The following is a 20,090-nucleotide window of genomic DNA, read 5'->3' as shown; positions in this document are numbered from 1 at the left end:
TTTAAGCAATGAAAAACTTTTCTTAATTGATGTGCAAAACCTTAAACGTCATTTATAAAAAAAGGGAGGGAGTACGTTTTTACAAAAACTTTAAAAAACAGTAAGGGAAAATGGCCAAATTCGTCCCTAAACTTTTTTTTAATGTCAATATAATCTCTAATTTTTGTTTTCTGCCAATTTGATCCCTAAACTTATATTATGGTTTCAATTAAGGATTTTTACGGTGGCACAACCAGAAAAATCGATCAAACTCCTTATTAACCAATTAAACATGAGTATTTTAGGAACTTTAGATACCTCCTCCCTCTATTATCAGCCTCCACTGTCTGCCACCCATCTCCTCCTTCTTCTCTCACCCCACCTTTCTTTTCCCACCCGCATTCTTCTCTTTTCCCTCCCTCTATTGTTTGCCTGTTCTTAGCCTGGTGATTACTGACGTGATAGAGGGAGGGGAAAGAGAGGTGGACTGAGAGAAGGAGGAGATGGGTGGCAGGCAAGCGAGGGAAAAAAACCATTCCTAGTGTTTGCCTGGTCTTAGCGAGGGAAAAAGACAAAAAAAAAAAAATCATAACAAAGAGAAACAAGTCAGCTTCTTAGTTGGATCCGATTGCTAAATAGCGGGCCAGGCAATTAATTTAAAAAAATCTTGCGATAAGAAAGTCACCAGTATCACTCTCCTGGATCTGATGCTTAGCTGATTTTTCAGGCCCTTTTTCTACTGGTACGTGGAGCAGCAGCTGCTACTTTACTTTTACTCTCATTTTTTCCCCCGTTTTTTCTTTTGGTTGGTAATATTTTCGGAGGAGTAATTAGAATTGGGAGTTTTTGGGTTTTTTTTTTTTTTGTGTGTTTGGGGGGGGGTAGTTTGTTCCGGCAGGCGCACTCTGTCCCAAAACTGTACGCAAGTGTTTTGTGGCAATTTCTTCTTTTGCCAAAGTAATAACAAAAAAAAGGAGAACTCTTATTTGAGTTCTGTGTTTCCAATTAGCTCGTTCATTAGATCTTTCCTTCAAATCCTATTATCTAAATGGACACATGGTTGGATTACATTTATCCATTCTTTTCCTTAATCATCATTTGTTTCCCCGTTTGATCATTCTAAGACGAGAAAAACTAGTTATTGCGATTGGATTCCTTCAAGATGGAATTTTGCTGCTTAACCAACGACTTAAGCTAACTTGATGGCAAATGGTTCCCACTTCCCACAATCCCCAATCCCCCGAAGAGAAGGTCGGTAAATGGGATTTCAAAACTTTTAATTGTTCGGTGATGAATAAAGCGTGAAGAAGTCATGCCGCAATGGATTGAATATGAACCAGGCAAATTGTTCGTTAGGACCAGGCAAACACTAGGAATGGCAGGCATAATTACTGACATGAGAGAGGGAGGAAAAGAGAGGTGGGATGAAAGAAGAGAAGATGGGTGGCAAGCGGTGGAGATTAATGATAGAGGGAAGAGATATCTAATGTTCCTAAAATACCTCTGTTTAATTGGTTAATAAGGAGTTTGATCGATTTTTATGGTTGTGCCGTCGTAAAAATCCTTAATTGAAACCATAATATAAGTTTAGGGATCAAATTGGCCGAAAACAAAAATTAGGGATTAAATCGACATTAAAAAAAAGTTTAGGGACGAATTTGGCCATTTTCCCAAACAGCAATCTAAAGGAGAACTTAAATAGGCACAGTAGACAAGAGTGTAGGCCTTGTTGAAGCGGGAAAATAAGAACCAGCTTTTGTTGACAGACGAAGAAACAGAGATGGCGCCATTGCTGCAGACCTCGCAGCCCTGGGTTGAGAAATAGTAACAACTAATTCTCTTCTCTCTCTTCCACACTCAAAACACGCACAAAATCACACACTCAGTAGATACACCTTTATTTTGCTCTATTTTTTTTTTTGTTTTTGAGTAACATTTTTCGTAATAAATTGACGCAGTCGACCGAAGCAAGTGAAGGATGTAGCGCACCAAGACGAGGTCGTTCGAGTCCTAACCAACACTCTTGAGACTGCCAATGTAAATTTCAATCAATTTCATTAGCTAATTTTGATTCCTTTTCATTTTATCATTGTTTTTAGGGTTAGATTGAAAGTATATTCTTTGGTTGCTTCATAAATAATATTGTAATTTTTTTTGAATTTTTTAATATAGTGCCCTCATATGCTATTTTATGGACCTCCCGGCACTGGCAAAACCACCACGGCCCTCGCCATTGCTCATCAACTTTTCGGGTTTGAAGCTAATTACTCATGCTGAAATCCCTTTTTTTTTTTAATTTTTCCTTTTTTGGTCCTTTTTAAAAATTTCATTTTGATTTTCTGTCAGCTTAATTGCTTGTAATTATGCGATATTCTATTTGAATGTGGAAACAAGGAAATTGTAGAAATTGAGAGAGAGATTGGTTTTAAACTATATCAGTCAAGGCAAATGTATTGTGAATGACTTGAATTTCAGAAAAAAAGTATGAAATTTTCTTCCATGGTAACAAATGAAGAAGATAATATAAATCTAATTTTCTTCCATTTCTTTCTAATGGTGATACCGTTGATCTTCTTGACGTGTTAGTTTCTTCGCTTTCAGATTTTGGAGTCGCGTGGCTAATATATGTGTAGCTGCTAATGATCTCACTGATGTGAACTTAGAGAATGTTGGACCAGCTAAATTATGAGTGTAATATATGTCTGTTGAAAGTCTTCAGCTGCTTCAAACTTGTATCTAATATTTATGGTGGTAAAAAAAAAAAAATCTTTTTCATAATATCTATTTGAGTAAGTGTAGGATGATCACGAAAGAAAAGAGAAATTTAAGTAGTTAATAAATTAATAACTAAGCGTCCAACACTAGCAGGTAATTTGTGTTTTATCTAGATTTTAAGAACAATTGGCTTTTAAGTAGTGAATGAAAAGAAAATGCCAAAATCTAAGTGATGTTTAGTGACCGGAAAAGTTGAGAGTTCATGCCTCCCGGTGTATTGCTCATTGAAGTTGTCTTGTCGTGTATTTGTGCTGCTTTAACTTTGCTCTGTGTCTTTTGAGCTTGTCAATAAACATATGAGCATGTAAATCATGTATTTGCATGAAGATTGGTAGTTGACACACGCATGGGTAGAATAACTAGAAATGCTCTAACACTTGAGAATTTAGTTGTTTTTTGAGAAAAATGATAATACATTTGCCTCTACAAATTATACCTGAGTTCAGTGGTGAATGTAGCAATTTAAGTATTATCCTTTTTTCTCTGTTGGGATAGTGGGGCCGGGGAAAGGCACCTCTCTAGAAATGCACCTCTCTAGAAATGCACATGTCCTTTCTTCCATCTACTATAAAGTCATTAGGTATTTTGATCCTTTGCATATTGTGGATGGTTTACAATGAAATGCAATGGAAGCATAACCACAGTGTCAAGTTTTGGCCTTCTTTCCTTTTTAAGTTTTCTTTGTGCAGAATAGGTTCCATGTGCTGTTAAACTAATTAATGATCCCAATTTAAATGTGGCAAATTATGTCTTTGCTGGGATATTCCTTCGCCTTATTTGAAAACTTGTAGATGCCTTTTCTATCCTCTGATTAGCACATTGATATGATACATTTAGTCAAAAAAACTTGAACCAGCTTGGTTTCCTTGAGAATGTTGGTTCTGTGTACCAAATGATCACGACCTGAATTATCATCTGTCTTTTTTTGAACTCAACCATCTTCATTCACAGGCCTGAACTCTATAAATCTAGAGTATTGGAGCTAAATGCTAGTGATGACCGTGGAATTAATGTTGTCCGAACTAAAATAAAAGATTTTGCTGCAGTTGCTGTTGGTTCTGGTCGTCAAGGGTACATATAATTTCTTTTTCTCTTTGCTGTTGCATTTGTATGTATTTTAATCTGATTTGTCTTATGACTCGATTTACTCTAAGCGTATTTATGTTCATTTGGTTGTCTTCCACTAAATGCGTTCTGTACTTTAGAGGCTATCCTTGTCCCCCTTACAAGATCATAATCCTTGATGAGGCAGATTCAATGACTGAAGATGCTCAGGCAAGTATGTTAGCTTTTGTTGATTACTTATGATCTGTTGTAATATGACACAAGAGACCATTTTGTTTGCAGAATGCCCTACGACGTACTATGGAAACATACTCAAAAGTTACAAGATTTTTCTTCATTTGTAATTACATCAGCAGGTTACTTCCCTTAAATATTTTTCATTCAACTGTTGCAAATTTTCTTCTCCCTATCTCTCAGTCACCCAATGAGTCAGCCAGTCAGACTCTCTCTCTAACTCTCTCCCCCCCTCCCCTGTGTGTGTGTTGCGCACCCAATATACTCATAGATTGAAAACTGTAAATTTTGATGATTTACTTTTTGTGCTTTATTTACGCTTCCTCTATTCATCATGATTTTGCGGTACAATTCAATAATTGTCATACTGGCATACTTCAAATCAGTGTTTACCATGGAAAAACTTGTAAAAATCAATTTCTGGAGGAGTGGATCTATTAAGTGAAGAATTTGGCATGTTATTGTTGGAAAAGGAATGCTTTCCCTAAATATATGTAGCCTATGAACTGTACAGTCTCTTGGCTGTAATTAATCATTTGAAAAATATTTTTTTTGTAGGATTATTGAACCACTCGCTTCTAGATGCGCTAAGTTCAGATTCAAGCCACTAACGGAAGATATTATGAGCAACAGAATCCTTTACATTTGCCAAGAGGAAGGCCTTAGTCTTGATTCAGATGTGAGGGTTTAGTCATGCAATGCTGTTTATAAACTTTCCCTGCTTATGCATAAAGTAAATTCTTGTATTTTCCTTGAATTTATCTTATTGAATTATGAACTGGTTCTGACTGCAGGCTCTTGCAACATTAAGTTCTATATCACAAGGAGATCTCCGTAGGGCTATAACATACTTACAGGTGGGTTCATTCTTAACAATGAACATGAATTACCATGTATGGATGCATTGGTACTCAGCAGTGCCGTATTCTCAGTGCCAGAAAACTAGTAATGCCCCAAATGAAAACTTTGAGACTGTTAGATTGCTAAATCAATGTGCATTTTTGAAGTTCAATTTGTGGGTGATATGTGAGGTTGCTATAGAGCGATTTCACACTGATGAGGAAGTGGAGATCCGTTACTGTAAAAGGTCAAACATATTAATAGATTGCATCAGCCCATAACCTGGGGCACGTGTTACTTATTTTCTTATTTTGCTATACCAGTATGTTCTGCTCAAACATGTTTTTCTTTTCCTAAATTTTCTTGTTTTCAGCCTTTTCCTGTTCTTCCTATTCTGCCCTTGTATATGGAAGTACCATTTACTATTCAATTTCTATTTTTTTTAGCTTCTTTAAAGTTACTTGCATGCACTTAGAAAAATTATATGTAGCATTTTCCAATTTTGTATTTTACACCTGCTGAATATGTTTTTTTATTCATAATTAATATATTTCTTTCATTATTTTAACTGAAGGTTTTCTCATGTTCTTTCGAGATTTTCCATCTTTCTTACCTAATGGGGATTACAATCGTGATAATCGTGATTCTTTTGGCCAATGGCTTATATCTGCCATGTTTTTACTGAAATCAGCTTCCATTTGTAATGGGCTTGTTCTTTTGTTTTGGATTGTTGCAGAGTGCTGCTCGCTTGTTTGGATCTTCTATTTCATCCAGAGACTTAATTAGTGTTTCTGGGGTAAGTTGGTTACTATAGACTTGTCAAGTGTTTGTTCTAATAGCGTCTTTGAAAAAGAAACAGAGAATGGTTTCAGACTTTAATGTGTCTGAGGGCTTTAATATTTCTTTAGTTTTCTTGTTGAGTGGCTACAACTAATTTTTCGTCTGCTAAGGCTGATTTCTTATGTTGCATATTTTTACAGTGCATGAGTCATCTAACTTATCTGGTTCTGGCTTTTAATCCTAAAATCTGTCTTCTTTTTGGCCTTCTAATCCTGATAAATCTTACATCTCTTATCTTTCACATGTTGTCTAGTGCGCTTTAGTTTGTGCTGCATTGTACTAGGGCAATATGTACCCTTCTGTTCTCAGATGCATGGTTGAAAGCTTTGTTAGAGTTGTCTTCTGTCCTTGACAAGACACATTGAGTACTATGAAAGACACATTGATTGTCATTGACGTTTGCTTGACCTTTTTCTTAGGAGGTAAAATTTTTAATATTCATTATTTATATGCAGACCCTGTCAACTGAGTATGTGTTGTTAAATCATGGATATACGATTATGATTGTTTGGTAGTCTTGTACATGTGATTGCCTGTCCTGATGGTTTGGTGGAGGCTGTGGAATGTCCTTTTGGCCTTTACTGATGCAGGAGGGAGAAAGGGGATTCTAACTTCCAATTTTCTGGGGCCTTTGGCAAGGAACATGAGAATATCATCTGATCTTTAAGCATTTGAAATGGGTGGTGTTAGAAAATGGTCCAAAAGAAGCATGTAATAAAGTTTGAGGTGTCAACCTAATGTTATTAACAGTCTCCAGAAACAATAACTACCCAGCTGTAAGTTGGATTTTGCAAGAGACCAGCCCAAAAAATACCTTAGCCTTTAAAACCTATAAGTTGAGAATTGTAAGCTGGTTGGAAGTAAGTTATAGGAGATGTTGATACCACTATTTAACATGCTCAACAAGCATCTATATGATCTCCAAAATTTGAAAGAAAACTTCAAGGCACTGCTTTGTCAAAATCTTTTATCCATTTTCTTTGAAATTGAATTGCTTTACAAGATTCCACCTATATGGAGTTAGCTTTGTTACATGTAACTTTCATGCCATTATTGCAAAATGGCCAAAGTTCAGCATGAGCTTGAGTGATGGCTTGATTTTAGATCTTTCTTTCTTTTTTGTTGTGCCAAATAGGAAATGTGAAGTTGTCCTTCACATGGTTAAATTTTCAAGGGCCTTCTTTTCCCCATTAAGCTTCCTATAAATTTTAATTGCTCTCTAAGGGCTATTGTGATTAGTCTAGTAATGCTTGTCTTTAGATTTTGCCTAGAATTAGCATTTTTATTGCAATAATCTGTATGACACGCTTTTAGGATCTTTTGTGTCTCCTTGATGTCGGAGAAGGATATTTTCTTGTGGAAATTGTGATTCTGGTTATAAGGTACATCCTGTAGAGTTTAACCCCATCCCAAATACCCCAAAAAAGAGAGAGCATGCAGGGCCTTGGAGAATGATGGAAAAAGGAAGGACAATTTGATCAAAGTCCTGCTTACTGTACTCTTCATCATTGAATTTAGATTGGAGAAATATCGGATTACTGTTTCTTCGTTCAGAGTTCTCTACTGTGGTCTATGGTGCCTGCTACATGCTTGACCCTTTTGTCTGGCAAATATTCAGGTTATTCCTGAGGATGTTGTTCAGGCTCTCTATTCAGCTTGCAGAAGTGGTAATTTTGACCTTGCAGACAAGGAAGTCAAGAATGTAATAGCTGAAGGATATCCAGTTTCTCAGATGCTATCTCAGGTGCCATTTTATTTGCATGCAGCAAAATCTACACCAATTATTTTTACTTGTTAGATACTGATGTGATGCTTCTTCCAGTTGTTTGATTTAGTTGTTGAGGCAGATGACATATCAGATGAACAGAAGGCAAGAATATGCAAGAAATTGGGTGAAGCAGATAAGGTGTTTCTGCATATCAGTGAATTCAAAATTTTCAAAATGCTCAAGTGTTTGTCTGGATTTATATAGAACAGTATTAAGGAATATACCTTGACCAATTACTTGGACTCCTCGTACAATTTCCAGGATTTGAGTTTCAGTTTCAGTTTCATATGCAGAAACTTGTGGAATTCTCTAACTTTCTTGCTGGTTTTATGGACTATTGACCTGAGAGTGCAGTATTGGTAGCCTTAATATGGAACTGTGCATGTCGAATATGCTTTTCATTGTTAGTGAGCAATTTACCGGAATATTGTTTGCATGGGGCTTGTATCACTGATTTCTTGATTTTGCTTATAGTATCAACTTTCCCCACAATAGAACCAACCATAACTCAATACACAATTCCATAACTTTGGCTCTTTGACTTGGCCCCTTTCCTTTTGCTCTGAGTTGACACTGGAACATGTACAAGTTTTGACTCGTACTCATGTTTTGTCTGGTGGGTTTTTCAGTGTCTTGTTGATGGAGCAGATGAATATTTGCAGCTGCTGGATGTGGCCAGCAAAACGATGCAAGCACTTTGTAACCTGCCACAAGAATTATGTTATGAGAGTTAGGTATGAGAATTAGATGGCTAAGACATTTCGATCTGCTAGGCTCATTTTAAATTATGTGGTGCCCTTTTCTGTTTTCCAGTTTTTGTCTAAAATATTTGGTGTCATTAACTTTACTAATGATGGTTTTGCTGCTCTTTGTTATCTGTAACCCTATGGCTTGCTTAATATAGTCCTCTTTAATACTCTTGTGCATTATCCAAAATTTTGCAAGGTCCAAAATGTTTCCAGTCGTCATGTTAGTCATTGTGATATGTGAAAGCTAACCCTTGACAGTTCCCACATGCAGGACTGAACCAAAAAAAATGTCTTGGCCTTTGGTGGTCCTGAGTTGCAATATTTAAAGGATTAAAAATAGCTCATATTGCTGCTAAATTGATTTTTCTTTTTTCTATATGTTTGGTCCAAGAACTGTTTGATCAGTAGATGGTCTTTAAAGGAAGGAAAACACGGTTAAGCATTTTATATTCAATCAACAGGTAAAGGTAAATTCGGCTTTCATTTATCTGGTGAAATGCATTTTTGGCCTCTTCTAGAATGATTCTCCGTCCATATATTGCCTTCTGAACTCTCAAATATCGAAAAATATCCCTTCATTTCTCCTCCACTTGAGATGAAATTCCTGAACAATTAATTTATGGTAAAATTTTTGCAACTGATAGGAAAACTTTGAATAGAACTGTGCAAATTCTGTTAGTCTAACTTGTTAGGTACAAAGGTCTTTCAACTATACATTTCCCATTCCTCTAGTCCGCTGGGATATCCATGCGGTTCCATGCTTATGATATTAGTTGACTTTGTGAGTTTTATTCAAATCTAAGCACCGTTTAATTCAATCACCATGCCGAGGGACCATTAACGGACGTACTAATTGAGACAACAATACGAAGTTCCATTATTTGTCCTTTTTCATCCTTGATACTATTCTACTAACATTCCAAATTTCAAACTTTGCAATTGGAATTTACCCATGACACCCACCTAATTTTAGGTGGATAGATCTTTTCTAGCAATTATTTACTATTTTTCTTTAGCTGCCACAAAATTGGAATCTCTCTCTCTCTCTCTCTCTCTCTCTCATATGCGAAATATTTGCCCTATGGTAAAGTAATGATGATTCGATGTACTCACAGTTCTGCATATTTAGTTCCTTGTCATTACCTAAATGAATTTGAGGTGCAATTTAGGGATATAAATTAGGGTTAATTCCACTTTGCACCCTTCAACTATACATAAATTTCCAATTTAGTCCTTAAATTTAAAACTGACACACTTTAGTTCCTAAACTGTAAAATTTGTCCCACTCATTAAGGAAGATGAGATAGATTTTATGTCTAAGTGGATATATTTTGGAGACTAAATTCGAATAAGTTTCACACTTTGGAGATTAAAATGGATAAGTTCTATATTTCAAGGATGAAAGTATAACAAGTTTTATAATTTAGGGACTTAAAGTGTCCCATTTTAAAGTTTAAGAACCAGAGCGAAAATTTGGATATAATTAAAGGATACAAAGTGGAATTAATTACATCATTTGAAATTGGAATAGCTCAAATTACTCTTTGTAGACGTAGACATAGCGGTGAATACGGCATTGATAACTCCTGTATAGATGAAAGTGTGTATGTGACTTGAGACAAAGCTTGAGTACATGCATTTTTTAAATCATTTTATTTCCAAGTATGAGGTGATGCAATCTAAAACAATCAAGCATATTTCCTAAGCACCTTGACTTTGCCATCATGGATCTTCCCTTTTTTCCACAAAGAAGCATTTTACCAGTCAAGAAGGAAAATACTAGTATACTGACTGACATGTTCAACAAAATAATGCAAAATCACTAAAAAATGACTTATTCTTTATTCCATATGCGACACGTTTGTCCAGATAAATCATCCTTGCCTTCTTCATAGTCGTTACTAAGGTGATAATTTGAGAAGTTACCGTGTTTGGAAAGGGATTTTCTACCAAAAAAATCTTTACGTTTTTTGTGAACACGTTTTCCAATCACTTTTTTACCTCACATATGTCAAATCGTTATAATATATTTTCTACAAAAATTTCAAAAAATTGCAATCCTAAGTTATTCTTGGACACATGCTTATCCAAGCATACATTTTCTGTTGTCACTCAAAATCAAATAAAGAAAAAACACAAGCACATGGTTCACCACGTCACCTTCATATGATCATCAATCAAGAATAGGGAAAAGAAACAAACAAACAAAGGATTAATCACCTACCGATCTACTGAAAAGTCCATGCATGGTATATAAGCAAATGCAAATTGGTAATTAAAATTGTATACCCTAAAGGTCCACCAACCCCACCTCCAACGCCTTTAATCAAGCCAAGACTATGCCTATCATGATGACCATGACCCTTATCCTTCCCCAATCTAACTCCATCTATATAAATAGAGTTCAACACTCAGCACATGAGAAAGAAAAAAAAAGGGAATTTTCACAATCACTTTTTTGGGTAGTATGGCAGTGGTGGATGATTCATTTAAGAAGCCAGGGGCTGTTCCATTCAAGTGGGAGGTCCGACCCGGACTTCCAAAGGCCCAACTCCAACAACCCGAACAATATGAACAAAAAAGAAGATCTTTTCATTGCAGTCCTTCATTTGTTCTCAGACAGCAGCTGCAGGAACAACTAAAGGAGGCAGCAAACAATACTTCAGATTATGGTGCATTGCCTGACACTCCAACAAAACTTGCACCTCCACCTGCCGGATTCTGCTTTCAGGCGGAGCCCCGTACCCGATCCTTTCCGTCCCCTTCTCGAACCCGTTCGGAGCGGTACCATTTCAACAACTCCACTCTCGCACAACCCGAGAATGTATTATCCAGTGGATGCTTTCCAACATCTCCTTTTCTCATCAGCATGAAGAATGATAGAAAGAAAACAAAGAAGCAGCACAAGCTTAAGGTCCGACCTGAGTCCAAGTCCGAACCTGACAGTGCTTCGGATCTTGGAAAGTTGTCCCCTTGGTCAGTTTCAAGTAGAGCGTCCATGTCTCCTTTCTGGGATTCTCCATTTTCTTCTTCATTTTCATCCCGCCGGTCATCACCCCGGCCGGTGAACGATGCCGAGTGGGCTGGCTTTGGGCTATTTTAGAGGAAGAATTATAGAAATAAATACATTGTATTTGTGGGGAGCATTTTTATCACATATCAGTATTGGATATATATTAAGATCTTATTAGTTTCCATGTATAGCATTGCATATTAAAAATGTCACACTTACTTCGTTTCTTACTCGTAGTAAAACTTTGGAATAGAATTTTCATTTACCAAACTCATGTATTAACGTGCACATGAATATAAATCCATGCAATATCTTATTAAGGTATGAAGAATGATTATTGTAATGGTCTTTTCCTTTCTTCTTCATTTTTTTTATAGATATTGTTATGGTTTGCCATCCTAAAATACAAAGAGAGAAAAACGTTTGATGTTGTCACAATTAATATGTAAGACAAGGCTCCTTATCGGGGACTAGTTTTGCCAGGTAGGGAAGAAGATTTTCCTCCGTGATTAAAGGGCGGTATTTTGAAATTTGAAGTCCAATATTATGATGGTAGTTTTGAATCTTTGTGTACATCTTCCGGACAGAGACAACTTTCCTGGACGTCTGGAGTTTCAACTTTCCGAATCATTAAGACAGTAAATCATTTATGTTCTTACAAAAGCAGAACAACTAATGGGTTTAATTACGCTAAACCCTCATGGCGGGCCGCATTTTTTTTATTTGCTTTCCTTCATTCTCTATATTCATTCTGGTTTAGGGATGTATGTATGTATGTATGTATTTTAAGTTAATCAAGCAGTAATTTTCTTTTTGCATTAAAAATGTGGTGTAGATTTGTTGAAAGTAAATAGTGATATACGTTTAACATATACCATGCATGGTCAACAGCATTCGGTTAATAAACTACGAAAAGTTTTCAACAACAGTCACACAAACTATGATAAATTAGAAACAAAAAAGTGAGGTTAATTTGAAATTTTGTGGTGCCAATGAAGGATATATGTGTCGGCATATAGACTTGACAAACAAAAAAGGTGGAAAAGAAAGAAATTGGACCATGCATGGTACGGAAATCATTAGTCATAATCTCATATGAAACATCTTACCATGAATTTTGGCTCTTAGTCATGATGGCAAAGTGGCGATAAACAAAACTTAAAAGAGGATGAAATGCAACTTAAAGCTTACCCAAAAAAAAAAAAAACAAAATGAAAGCAGTCATATAATTTTAATACCTTAATTTGTTTTCATTTTAGTTATGCCTTTGATCTCTTATTTCAAGAAATCCCACCTAATCTAGAGTTTGAGTCCAATAAATGTAACCTAAACACTGATCTTTAGTTTCTTCTTTAAGTGTATTGTCTTATCACCAATCCCTTTTCTTAGGAGTACCTCAGCCTCTGAAGAGAACCATATACACAGAATAAAGCACGTTGAACCAGTTGAAAGCACAAATTGGCTCTTAGATAAGAGTGAGATTCCAGAAAGAAGGTAAAGTTGAGTAACATGACAGAGGTATCGCAGGTTGGGTTATTGACATTTCCAGTATAGTAGATGATATGATACATACCAAGAAAATCTTTGAAAAAAGATGTGCATTAGGGAGGATTAATGGTGAAGGAAATATGAAACGAATACCCGAACCTTGATATTCCTCAGGACACGAAAGGCACCATCTGCAAATGTTGTAAATTTCAGGACCTATTTCTGAAATTATCCCTTTATCGCTATTGTCAATTTTTTTTTTATTGCGAGGCGAGCCTGAGATGAGTTGTGCCTGCTTAATTAAGAGTGGGGAGTAGGGCTATGTACGGATGGCAGCGGATAGGATAAAATTCAATACCAGCTGGTAATCGATCCGATGGTTAATTCGATCTGAGGATTGATGAGTAATTCGTTAGGATTTGGTATTAATTAAGGGTTATTGATGGGTGACAGGTAATTTGATAAAGTGTGTATGTGTATGTATTCACCGGTTCTCAAATTTATGACCCATATTGGAATTTGCGTTTTGCAAGTGACTGTTTTTACCTACCCTAATTTAAAAAAAAAAGAGAGGTTCTGAATTTTATATGTAGTTCTAATTGCATAGAAATGTCCTAGTACAATTATTATGGTTGATTTTACACTAAATTGAGAACCTATGACGAAATAAAAAATTAATCTGCAACATATTGCAATTCTAAACCATTCAAAAATTTCTAACTTGCTCTCCCATCCTTGAATGAGTGAAGTAGTCAATTTCATTCTAAAATTGAGTACCACTTAAATTGTAGATCTAATAATTACTTTTTCTATAGTTTCTTGAACTGCCAATGAAAATGTAAATCATGATTTTTAAAAATCGATTACTTTTTTATGCGTTAATAATATAGTAATTTTTTTACACTAGCAACTTTAAATGTATATCACATGTCATATTATGTGACATAGTTTAAACCAGTTACTATAAAATAAATTATACACTGACAGTATATAAAAAAATTATTCTTTCAAAATTCCCTTCCTTTGATATTGAAGACAAAAACAAATTAGGGTTACAGAATTCTCATATATATAAAGGTAGCAATTTGCGTAGAATTTGGGGGGGGGGGGGTAGATAAGTGGATTGGATTTGGGATTTTGTAGTTTTTTCAATATATCGTTGGGAGGCGAAGATGGTGACAAGAGGGTCAGGTCGTTGGTTGAAAGAGACAGTAGAGATGAAGAAGATAATGATGATAGTGTTGATAACTTGATATAAATGTGGGGCAAATTTTGTTATTAAATCAATCAGAAGGAATATCATTTCCCTTGTTTTCACTATGTCCTTTAGGCACTGCTTCAATTGAAGGAAAGGGAAGGGAAAGAAAGGAAAGGAGAGGACTTTAACGAAAAGAGTAGATTACCTCAGTAGTTATTAAATTTTTTGTTAGTTGAGTTTTGATCACTCAACTTTTAAATGTATGTTTTTATTTACTTAACTATCAGAAGTATAAATTCAGGATTATTCTGTCTATTTTTGCCGTCAAGAGACATAACAGAGGGATAGTTTAGGAAGCACGTAAACGAAAACAACGGTACATATGGATCAAAACCCGATCAAAACCAAAAAAAAAAAAGAACGTTTAGTGGCAAAATGAAATGTTCTGTAATGAGATTAGTCCAAGACAATGTGTTTGGGATACTTCATTAATAGAAGTCAGCCATTACGTCAACAATATGGAATATTGCAAAGGGTTCCCAGAGGCCAGGATATATTTAAACCTTTTTAAGTGTTTGGAGGTCAAAGAAGAGGAGCACTAGAAAGTCTTGATTGAAGAAGATTTGAAGGTAAGAGGCAAAAGCTCTTCAAGTTTAATAAGTTGAATAATGGAAAACTGGAGAAGCAGTCACTTCTTTCAAGAAGAGTAGAAACTCAACCGGATTCACTCCATTTCTTCACTTCAAAGTACATGCCTTTTTCAAGTAATCAGTAAATTATCATCCATACTCATCTCAAAAATTTCATCTCTCTCTCTCACGTAGGAAGGACGCAAGTAGATACTGCATTCTATATTAAGCTGATTAACTGATACCCCATAATTCAAATTCCATTTGACTACAAAAACCTAAAATTTCCCACATCTTCAGGTGTACGTATAACATGGCCTTCATCAAGCATTAGATATATCTAAAAGAGAGAAAAAAAAATGGAGTATCAAGGGTAGCTGACAAGAAACCAGAAATCAAGTACGTCAAAGAAGGATCCCAGAAAATGTTATTGGATTTACTAATTTAGTCCGTAAATAAACTTAAACTTCCTTATTGTTGGTTTGGAAGCAAATTTACCAGCAATTGAAAGAGGAAGATGAATTGCAGAACGCTCCCGATGATAAGGAAAAGCTCAAGCTTTCTTAAGTGAAAAAAGGAGCTTTTTTCTTTTTTGGTTTTTAAGTAAAAGTACATTTAATATTACACTCAGGGTTTTTTTTTTTTGGGATCGTAACGGAGGGTTTTTCAAGAACATACTGTACACTCGATATGGATCAAAGTGCTAGCCTCTTTCTCTACGCTCTAATCACCTAATCCATCCTTCTGGATGATCAGAATCTTAATCGTCACAACCTCCTTTTGATGCTGATTCCTCCATTCATTCCTGCTGATTCCTTTTCTTTCTTTTCTCACCATTTGTTTTTTGGGTTTAGAGAAGAAGAAGATTCATTTGAGAAGAAATTGTTGTAATACAATTCTGTGCTTCCTAAATTGCCTCTCGATTATGTCTTTTGACTTGTGCAAGACCTTAGATTTACTAGAGTTGAGAGTGGAAATAGACAAAATGGTCCGAATTTATATTTTTGATGGTTGAGTAGGTAAAAAGGTACATTTAAAAATTGAGTAGCCAAAACTCAACTAATTGAAAAGTTTAGTGGCTATTGGGATAATTTACTCTAATGAAAAATAAAAGAAAGCAAAGCAGAGGAAATTAGAGTCCATCCATCTTTTTTGGAATGTGGAAGAAAAGGAAGGATAACTATCACACATTAGTTATGTCTTTATCCATAATTTAAAAAATTAATTTATAACATATAATAGGTTTTTTTAAAAAAATTAAAATTTTTATTAATTTTGATGTCTTCATTTTTGCCCATTTTTGGATGGTTGACAAAGAACAACTAGACCTTAATCCCTGCTCAAAAACCAATCCAAACATCAAAAAATCTTATTCATCTATTTCCGGCTAATTGATTAGAATATTGCTGTTAAAAAAAAAGTCAGACACTTACGAATCTGACAGAGGGGGTGTATAAAACTATGGGTGCCGGGGTGACACAGCCCGGCACCTGACACCCAAAATTTTTTTTTTTAAAAAAGCCACATGGGTGCCTGCCACAGGCCGGCACCTAACAGCATTATTTTTTTTTAAAAAAAACCTGTCAGGTGACTGACCAAAACAAAAAAAAAAAAAAAAAAAAGAAGCGTCCAACAGACAATGTTGTTCTTATGCTGCATTTCAGCGAAATATCCATGGCCTTTCTGCGATCAAGTTGTGGTATATGTCCGTGGGACCCGGAGTATTGGTTGGCCAGGTTTGGCAAGAAGGGGAAGCACTGGAACAAGTTCGATTAATTGATTGAATTAATTGCTTGGCAATAGGATATATTAGTTTAATTAATTGAGTGAATTAATTTAAGAGGTTCGATTAAATGAATTTAGATGTACTTGGCGAGGTTAATTAATTGAATGGATTAATTAAACGAATTTGTGCAATTAACCATTTCACCATGTCGCGCTATGCATTTTTTCTTCTTTTTTTGGTCCTTTTTCCTTTTTATATTGCACAATACATTTATATTTATAAAATTATAGTGAACATTAAAAATAACATAATAATTCTAATAAATTATTTCTCAACAATTTGGTTTAATGAATTTTTTGTATGGGAGATTTATGGAATTATCCTCACAATACAAACTAGGAAAAAAATTCAGAGCTTAAATAGATATTCTAATTAGTATGCATTATATTCCATTGGTAAAATGCAGAAATTCAATATAAGTACCAACACGGGAATGAATACAGAATCTAAAATGTTATGGTTAATTACAATTAATTCCAATAACATATATCTCATTCTCGCTTTACCCCCGTAAATTTTATTTTTGCTCACTTTACCCCCTATACAATGAAATTACCCTTCCCATATTTTAATTTTTCATTTACCTTCAATTAGCCTTTCTTTTTTCGTGTATTTTATTCTTTTTTCTTTTTCTTCTATCTTTCATCTTTTTCGATACAAAACTCCATCTTAATAGAAATTTTTAAGATGGAGTTTTTTAATTGCATTTCTGGGTTCAGATTTAAAAGACATCAAAAACTAATTTTTGATCTTTTGTATGATGCCACGTGTCACAAATTATAATTGATAATTACTAATCATATCACAATTTCATCTTACGATATTTTCTTGAGAATAAAATGAGAAACTATAAAGGAATGAAGAAAAATCAAAACTAAAAGAATATGGATACTAGATAATTGTATTTCAAATAAAGTAATTTGAATATTTTTTAATCATTTAAGAAAAAGATAGAAATTTACAATTACTCTTTTTCAATTTCAATCATTAAGATGAAGATTTTTGTGAAAAAAAAAAAGAAGATTTAAAGAAACAATAAAGTGACAAAGAAAATATAAAAGCACAAAAGAGGAAGAAAAAATTGTCAGAGAAAAAAGAGTTTATAATAGTATAGGTATAATTGTGTCCAATGCAGGATCAAGCGAGACAAAAAAATTGTTAGGAGCTACAGTGAAAAATAATATATATTTTAAGGAAATTAATTATGATTAACGCCTATTTCTTATGCTCAATTTGTAACAAGTCCAAATCAACAAAAGTACCATCCTCCTGCGTGATCATGGATTCATGGTCTTCAATGTCCAATGACCCAACAAAACTAAAAAACATCATTTTAAAGTTACTCCGCACACTTAATAAATGCTTTTGATACTTTTTTATTGGTATTATTTTTTATTGTCCAAAACTTGAGCCCCTTTTCAAAGAGTTACTCGACTCTGCTGTTATTTCCCCGGTGGATTCACCAAAAAACCCTAAGTGGCGAATTTTGTTCCAAGATAAGGAATTCTAGCGGGAAAATTACGCTAAGAATTTTTTCAAGGGACTCGCGACAGTTTGTTGGTCAACTTTCACATGCCACCTGAAGAAGTGATTTTTGATTGCTCGGGCTTTACCTCACCGGCTGGAGTGTCCTCGGGTGAGAAATGCAACTCCTCAAAAGTCACCTGCTCAAGCTGCAAAAAATGCGGGGCTAAATCCCTGGATTCTCCTCCGACGCTCTAATTAGTTACTTTTTAGAGGTGAAGTTCAAGTTACTGAGTTAAATCAGAGGTCTTACCCTTTTCTGAGGGGTCCTAGAAGTATTTATATGAGAGGGAGAGAGGATTGAGAGGATCCCGTTCCCTAGGAATTGCCACGCCCAGACTGTCAGCTTTACTTGACAGATTGGCGGCGGCAGTGGGTCCCATCAATCGTTCCGAACCCTGGCAGGTGTCGGGCTGTACCTGAGCCTGTCCGTCCCATCATCTGACAAGAGAACATGGCCAGGGACACATCTCTGACCATTGGCCTTTGGTAGAAGTCATACCGAGGTGAGCTTGTCCGGGGTCCAACATGTCGGGAAGTTCAATCCCTTCAGCGGTCTTCAACAGTAGCAGAATCAAGGTGTGCGTATTCACGTCGAACCTAAATGACCCATCTCACTAAGCCCCCCAAGCCTCGGGAAAGGCTAAATGGACGTTATTTCCCGGGGCTTTCGTATGGATACAGGAGGTCGCCATTGTGTCAGAATAGGTTCAGCGCGAGATGTGAAATGGTGACAGGATAGGTGTAAGCTTTTAAACGACAACACGAGAGGACGAGTGAGGAAAGACCAAAGGGCTGGTAGCCATAAATGAGGAGAGAGGTTGTCAGCCTGAGAAACCTAACCGCCCCCATCTTTTCACCTTCCCCCCTCTGTATAAATAGGGGGTTCCCGTCAACATTTACATTTTACCACAAGCATTCCCAGCATACCATAAAACAGCATCAGAGTAGATATCCGAAGTGAGCGTGAATTCTCCGGATCGATAGTCTTTAGAAATTTCATCATTTCTTAACCAGTAAGTTCATTTCGTCCTTCCCCTTATCAATATGGCTAGGGTAGTTATGACGCATAAAGAGACAGTGAGGCCGGACTTCAACGCAGCAGAGAGGCCTGACCCGACCGGAGAAGAGGAGAACTCGTCTTCTAGCCCGGAGGAGGCAGCTGAGGGAATAGGCGGGGATGCGCCATCCCAGGATCCGAGCGAAGCAGACTCCGAGATGGTGTATGACGACGACCTCGGGGTCGAGGTACCAAAGGACGAGAGGGTGCTGGAGCCGGCCACACCTCCGGACCTGTCAACAGTAGATTTCGGCCAACTTCCTCAGTACCACAGCGTGGTCACTCTCCAAGAGGCTAACGAGGTGATCCGCCGGTATCCCTTCCGCCCTCGTTACAGTATTTATCCACCTCGGGAGCACCAAACAGTCGAGCGGCCCCCAAAAGAGAGAGTAGCTGTCTATGTGGATCAGCTGGAAGCCGGGCTAAGGATGCCCACAATGAAATTTTTCCAGAATAGCCTAAGGTATTGGGGCGTTCGGGTCACTCAGTTAACCCCAAATGCGATTCGGATCCTCATTGGGTTCGAACTACTCTGTCGAGACCAGGGGATAGCCCCCACAGTGACTCTCTTCCGCCGCTGTTATACGATTAAGAACAGCGATAAAAAAGGTTGGTTTTACTTCGTCAACTGAAACAAGCACGTGCTGAAGCTGGTGGTGGACGCTCCTTCTTCCATAAAAGAATGGAAGCACAACTTCATTTTTGTTCCCACCGATGATTTTTCGAGGGGATTTTGGTGGAGGCCGCCCATTTCGGCCAAGGATCCTTCTCCAGGTCGTCACGAAGAGGAGAATTTTCGTAAACTCCTTGGGTCAGGCCTCAAGATCAACTGCTGGGCCTACCCCAAAGTGATCCTGGTTGAAGGCGGGATCAGCCGAGGTCTGATCAGCCCGGATCATCCCCCTTACTTCTCTACTAGACTTCAAAAATATCGTACTTCTCGTCTCATATCTTTGTACTTCTTCTTATTTTGATTCTAAATAGTAATATTTTCATCTTATGCAGTGGTGAGAGTATCCGACCTGATCACCGCAGGCACTGCTGAAGTCGCGAAGAAGTAGCAAAAGAGGAAAGTTGCTGGGGAAACCTCGGCCGCCCAGAAGAAGAAAACAGCCATCCCATCTCGTCCTTCCCCATAATCG

At 36.5% G+C, this 20,090-nt stretch overlaps 2 protein-coding genes across 3 annotated transcripts; both read left to right on the top strand.

The window, feature by feature from the left end:
* Positions 1-1,712: 1,712 nt before the first annotated feature.
* LOC113749503 (replication factor C subunit 2) lies at positions 1,713-8,430 on the top strand. Of its 2 annotated transcripts, none has more exons than XM_027293261.1 (12): positions 1,713-1,803; positions 1,938-2,016; positions 2,152-2,231; positions 3,706-3,825; positions 3,960-4,029; positions 4,102-4,175; positions 4,612-4,732; positions 4,848-4,910; positions 5,630-5,689; positions 7,352-7,477; positions 7,556-7,639; positions 8,150-8,430. In XM_027293261.1, the coding sequence occupies exons 1-12, from the start codon at positions 1,760-1,762 to the stop codon at positions 8,246-8,248; spliced, it is 1,020 nt and encodes a 339-aa protein (XP_027149062.1). In that variant the 5' UTR covers positions 1,713-1,759; the 3' UTR covers positions 8,249-8,430. The 2 variants fall into 2 exon arrangements, with proteins under 2 accessions (XP_027149062.1, XP_027149061.1); XM_027293260.1 differs by having other exon boundaries at positions 8,131-8,430.
* A 2,280-nt stretch (positions 8,431-10,710) lies between these two features.
* LOC113750178 (chromatin modification-related protein eaf1-like) lies at positions 10,711-11,557 on the top strand. The gene has a single exon (XM_027294136.1). It carries the CDS (start codon positions 10,718-10,720, stop codon positions 11,351-11,353), a length of 636 nt encoding a protein of 211 aa, XP_027149937.1. The 5' UTR covers positions 10,711-10,717; the 3' UTR covers positions 11,354-11,557.
* Positions 11,558-20,090: the final 8,533 nt, after the last annotated feature.

The sequence above is a fragment of the Coffea eugenioides genome, chromosome 10 (assembly GCF_003713205.1).
Source record: "Coffea eugenioides isolate CCC68of chromosome 10, Ceug_1.0, whole genome shotgun sequence".
Lineage (NCBI taxonomy): Eukaryota > Viridiplantae > Streptophyta > Magnoliopsida > Gentianales > Rubiaceae > Coffea > Coffea eugenioides.
The sequence above is the reverse complement of the archived record's forward strand: the minus strand, read 5'-3'. Positions and strand labels throughout refer to the sequence as shown.